The 5,947-nt window shown below is 32.0% G+C and overlaps 1 protein-coding gene across 1 annotated transcript in view; it reads right to left on the bottom strand.

Moving 5' to 3' along the window:
- The window catches only part of Cyp4g15 (Cytochrome P450 4g15), a 10,232-nt gene extending 4,949 nt beyond the window's left edge, over positions 1-5,283 (bottom strand). Inside the window, exons 1-3 of the mRNA XM_018509556.1 lie at positions 5,183-5,283; positions 3,384-3,618; positions 2,688-2,885 (exon numbers count right to left, since the gene is read on the bottom strand). Of these exons, the coding sequence (XP_018365058.1) occupies positions 2,688-2,885; positions 3,384-3,612 (427 nt within the window). The 5' untranslated portion in view covers positions 3,613-3,618; positions 5,183-5,283. The remainder of the gene's footprint in view (positions 1-2,687; positions 2,886-3,383; positions 3,619-5,182) is intronic.
- Between the last annotated feature and the right edge of the window lie 664 nt (positions 5,284-5,947).

Below are 5,947 nucleotides of genomic sequence, written 5' to 3'. Positions count from 1 at the left end.
TTGATTATGGCAGCTTAACTGTAATTTATTAGACATTATAACAGTTTTTAGTAGACACGTGCAAAACTTTGCAGATAGTCGAAAGAAAAAATATTAGATAATATTTATAATATTGTTATTTTGAAATGTGTACTCATATGAACTACTATAAATATTGATTATCTTTAAGAATGACTATAAAAATGCACTATTTATCAATTGTTGGAGAAATTATGGCCATAATACCCTAGTTCGCCCTATGCATAATTTTATACATAATTATACATAAATAATTTTTTTACATTTCTTCAAATTTAATTTTTTCTTAAACGAATAGTGCGAAAATTACCTTTTTAATTATTTTTAATGTTTTCACATTTCTATTATTATTTCTATTACACTAAAAAGTAATTTTACAAAAGAAAAAAGAATGTATAAACATGTATGGACATATTTCATATATAATTATACATGTTTATGAATACTTATGTGTATTTATGTATGTTTATATATATTCATGCATGAAAAATTGTTTACCGGCATTTTAAGATGCTAATATTGTTCTGTGATTGATTTATGATACTTTATTGGCGATGGTTTATTTACTTTATATACATTTTAAGATTGTACTTTAGACGTTCTAATATTGATTGTGTACTTTAGACGGTTTTAAATATATAAGCACCTAAAAATTTAATTAAATACAAATCTGAAAATAATTGTAATGATTCATCAAAATAATTCCAATGAACTCAAGCCTAACCTATATAATTATTATAATGGTCTAACAGAATTATTTTCAGATCTGTCTCTAGTTAAAGTTTTAAATATTTTCGACAAAACTATCTTTTCTGAAATAAATGCATGCATGCACGTGCGTACTAAATACAATAACAATTTGATGTAACAACGATTGTCGACTACGCGCCAACTTTTATCGTCGACTTTCTCGGTACTGTAAGAAAAGGAGATAATGATTCGCTGAGCATTTATTTAAACGCGTTGTCTGCAATTTCGCGCGTACTAAATAATTGTATATTAGCTTGTCAATAAACCAGTTCCTTAAATTATAGATAGATTAGATATCCTGTTTCGTAATCGTCGAATTCAGCAAGAACGTCTTATATTCATCGCTCATCTTTCTTTCTTTAATTATATTTGTGCAAGAGAAGATGCATTAGTTTTATGTATGAAGAAACATTTCATTTATTTGACCTTTTATTCTATTCGAGTAATTCTTACTTTCTCTAGTTGCTCTTTCATTTCACCGAATTGCAAAACTCGATCACGTGCATGATCTAGGCAAGTGCAGTTACGAGAAGCCATACGACAACATATGAATTATGTGATCGTTATACAACCATCAGCCGTTAAACAAACTCGCGCGAAGTGATCTAGGAGGAAGAGGAAAGAGGAAGAAAAGAAAGAAAAAAGATATGTGGTATGCATGACGCCTTTGCCGGATGTCATGACGAGGCGTGTGAATTAACCGAGGTGGTAGCGCTCGTGGTGTTACGTATATGTTGCTGCGCTGTTACGCCTCGGCGAGAGAGTTCCGTCAATGAGAAAAAGGACCTTCACTCGCGATACCGAGAAAGTCGGCGATAAAAGTTGGCGCATAGTCGACGATCGTTGTTGCATCGAGTCTGCGCGCATTCTATATTTCGTAGGTTTTTGTTCGTTCACGACGATAGAGAGAAACCTGTTTTGAGAATTGCGTTCACCCGAGTGCATCCAGGTTTCTTTTTACCCTTGTTTTTATCCCCCAATGTTAAACAAAAATAAAATAATATGTAGGTGAACAAATTTTTAACTGAATATGAAAATATTTTTGTAAAATGTATCTCATTAATTGTTAAAAAACATAAAATAAATAATTTTTTGCTACGAATAAAATTTAATTTCGCCGTACTTAAATAAAGATTTTTTTTCAGTAAAATAAACATTATATCTCACAAATTTTAATATTTCATAAATAAATTTTTAAGTATCTTTTTTTCAATGAACTAGAAATTGATGGTCCTAATCCGAAAAATTCGGAAATAATCGAAAGAGAGATAATAAGAGGAAAAGATAGGACATTTGAAATTCAACTGCAGATGAATGATTTAAATTTAATCTCAGAATTACCTGAAATAAATTAAATTTGAATAGTGGAAAAAAAAATTGTTAACACTTGAAATGAAGCTATATAAAATTTTATCAAGATGTAATCTTATATAAATATATAATTGTTTTGTTGTTTTGCAATATAATACGTATACTTTAAAATTATTATACGAAATTTTTTATACGAGTAAACTGAACGTTAGGGAGATACTATTTTCCGAACATAACATCCAAGCGCAAAACGATGGAGGAAAAATATGCGGAACATTCCCCGTTTATTGCTTTTCTCACACAAAAAAGTCATTTGCCATTTTTATTGTTACATTTTACGTTATGCGAAGACAGTTTTTCAGAAGCATGTTAAAAATAAGGCAATGAACATTCACGCATTTATAACTTTCGATTGACTTTGCGTAAGATCTTTTTCATGTTATATCTCTCTTCTTACCCCCAGCCTTCTGATGAGAGTTAATAAGACTTTAATGATAGATAAATGAAAATTATTAGCTTGAGGATAGCATATTCTTATGCGTATGGAAAATTTATTTTACCACTAACGACGAGCTCCGAGATATCGATAGGAAGTAGTTAATACATACCAGTAGAGATGAGGAGACCATTTCCGAGCCAAGGCTGGAAAAACCGGTACTCAGCAGACTTGTCGATGTAAACATGGCTAGATAAGATGATTTCGACATCACGCGGGTCCATAAGAAAAATCAGCAGCTTTGGCCCGAGCCAAATTTTAATAATTTGGTCGTACTCGAAGGACTTTCTATATAAGGTACGGAACATAGCTGCAACACAAAGACACAGGGATGCATGATCGGAAGTTACATGAACGTGTCAATTGCGCGATACAAATCCACTCGGTTATCCAGTCTAAGCTACCTAATAATAGATAGCACGACAGATACACAGAAGGTACGTAATCGTCAAATTAACTTCTAATTCAATCTTGAAATTATGGCGAACGTTGGAATTAACGGTGTTAGTTGACGATTTGGAATGTATGCGATCTAAACTGCTTTTACTCATGAGAACTTCCTTTGTTACTCTCGATTATTATAGAAAGAATGAGGAAGTAGGTCAAAAAATTACTCAGCAAAAATGTAAACTTTAGGGTTGATGTATCTCAAAACCAGAATAGTTTTGAGATAGACCAAAATTGAGATCAAAGGATTGATTTATCTAAGATTGATTAAATAATCTGAGTTGAATTAAATTACCGAGAATTAGGATATGGATTTTATATATATTTGCTCCCTCATTATATCTTTATATTATCGCCTTACTGTCCGAACTTCCTAGGAGCAATAGTGCGTTTCCAATCAACGGCAGGCCTTCCGGACCCGGGATTTTTTCCGCCAACTCGATCATATGGCGGCGTGAAATGCTAAAGTAGATGTAGTATAGAACCAAAGCCGGTATCAAGAGAGACAGGAAAATGGCAGACGATGATAGACCATTAGACGCCGCGGCGGCAATGGACCCAGCTATCATTTCCGGTTCAGCCGCTGACATGATTTCCTAAAAAGGAGCAGTGTTCGATCAAATCGCTATTTATCTAATTAACGTCTTCCAAAAAACACGAAATGCTGCAGAAAAAAGGAAAAAATTGGAAATATCACGTCTGGATGCATGTATCAACATTTTGATTGTCATATAGATTAATGTCGTTAACGCGTTAATGAATTGGATTGATTTTTAGTGTGTGTGTGAGAACTGTGGGCATAAATCGCGTACTCTCTAAAACTTTGAGAATGAATTGTCATTCTGAAGAATGAAATTTCTCTCTCTCTCTAGAGAGAGAAATTTGATAGTAAAATGAACTTTTGATAGTAAAATACAAATATTTATATAATATACTTAGTGTATAAATAATATTCCATGGTCTCTTCTTTTCTTATTCACTTTTTTTTTAATTAAAAAAATTAGGCATGCTCGTGTTTTGTATAGCCAACGAATTTCTACATTATAGCATGATTAGTTCTCTCTACGCTTAAACTTCAAATTTCTTTCTCTCTCTCTCTCTCTCTCTCTCTCTCTCTCTCTCTCAAAGATTAAAAAACTCTTTTTCAAGACTGAATCATCGGATTGAAATTCCACTTTAAAGTAAAAATTAGAAAATATTGCAGTTAGAATTATCCCAATTAGACACACACCTGTATAAGTTATTCAGATTGTAGATAACATTTTGAATACACACATCACATTACCTACTTATTGCTTATCTAAACCGAAAATACTTTATATAGTATATATTGGGAATTTTGAAAAGGCCTATTAATTCAGCGGAAAATTTTTATTTAAAAAAGCATATTTTATTTAAAATTTATTTTCATGTGAAAATTTTACTTAAAATTATATTATACAAATATTTTTTACGAATTCATGGCGAAAGATAAATATGTGTGTATATACACGGCGCAAGATAATATGTATCACCTCAATGCTGTGTGTATCTTTTTTTATGCACATAGATCAAACATCCACAAATATTTTAAAGGATCAAATTTTAGGTCATATACAATTTACACTTATTTTATAAAAGTTGGGCACAAAATAATAATGTGATATCAAAGATCAAAAATCTGTACGGCAGTTAAAGTGTTAAAAATAATAATCGCGGGAGATTTCAACCACTTGTTATGTTCTCGATTAGCAATTCAAACTTCTCGAATTTTGTGCGTTAAGAGAGTGTTTTAAAAATAGGATAGAGATATGAAAAATCGACAGAATAAACTGGTCTGAAGAAAAAAATCACACTCTTTCCTCTCCCTAAAACTTGATAAACTTTTCACGCGTTCGAAAGTCGTTTCGAAATTAAGTACGTTATTTTTTTCTGCAATCGCGATAAATAATACGTGTCGTTAGACGGGTTTACTATGTTAAGGCACTAGGACTCTAAGTCCTTCGTGGACTGAGAAAATTGATACATCCTGCAGTCCCACTATGTTATCACAGGCACGAAATGAACCAAGCAAAATGTATTTTATTAGACGTCTGCTTAATCCAATGATCGGTCATTTCGAAAGCTGGATTGTTTCCTTTTTTCTATTTAATTCTCTTCATCTTCTCTTCTAACACCCACCTTATATATGCTGTTCACGAATATACGATCGAATCTTTTCGCTGCACTAACATCGAACTGATCTGCAGTCTATCCGCAGTCGTTTATAAGCAGTGCTTTCGACCACCACCATCGCCGCCGAGTATTGCGATGCTTATAAACCGTCGACGACTCTGAAAATAAATCTTTGATCCCTTTTGTCTTTTTTCACCGAATCATCTTACACAGTTAATTAAATTACGCTTATACACTTAGATTTTATTATGAAGCGTAAACTTCTGATGCAAAGCATAAAATGTCAAGTGACTGCAACAATTTATATGAAAAAATGACTTTTAAAAGTCATCGTTTCATCGTTTTGTTATTGATTAAAAGCAAAAAGTAAATCACATTTCTATCCACTCGATGACTATGCCTATTTAAATTTTTCATTGTGTTTTCGATCGCGTATTTTTTAAAGAGTTACTCATCTTAAAAGACAGTTATTATGAAGAAAAGAAAGTGGTTATAGGAAACGAAATAGATGAGAAGAGAGTTGTGAAATACTACGATATTTTGTATAGTTTTCGTTGTATTTTGAGGGTGGCCATCGAAATTAACTCTATAAAGCTAGCAGGGCTAAATCAGCAGAATCAAATCGGACTTATCGGAATTTTTAGTACTCATTTTGTACTAAATTGTACTATTAATAATAATTTTATACCATGTGCCATTTTGAAAAAAATCGTGGCGATGCTAGCTTAATATTAAGCTGGCAGGACTAATTTAAAATAAAAGAAAAATAAT

This window comes from Trachymyrmex cornetzi, unplaced genomic scaffold (genome assembly GCF_001594075.2).
Source record: "Trachymyrmex cornetzi isolate Tcor2-1 unplaced genomic scaffold, Tcor1.1 scaffold303, whole genome shotgun sequence".
Taxonomy (NCBI): domain Eukaryota; kingdom Metazoa; phylum Arthropoda; class Insecta; order Hymenoptera; family Formicidae; genus Trachymyrmex; species Trachymyrmex cornetzi.
This window is presented reverse-complemented; position numbering and strand designations above follow the sequence as displayed.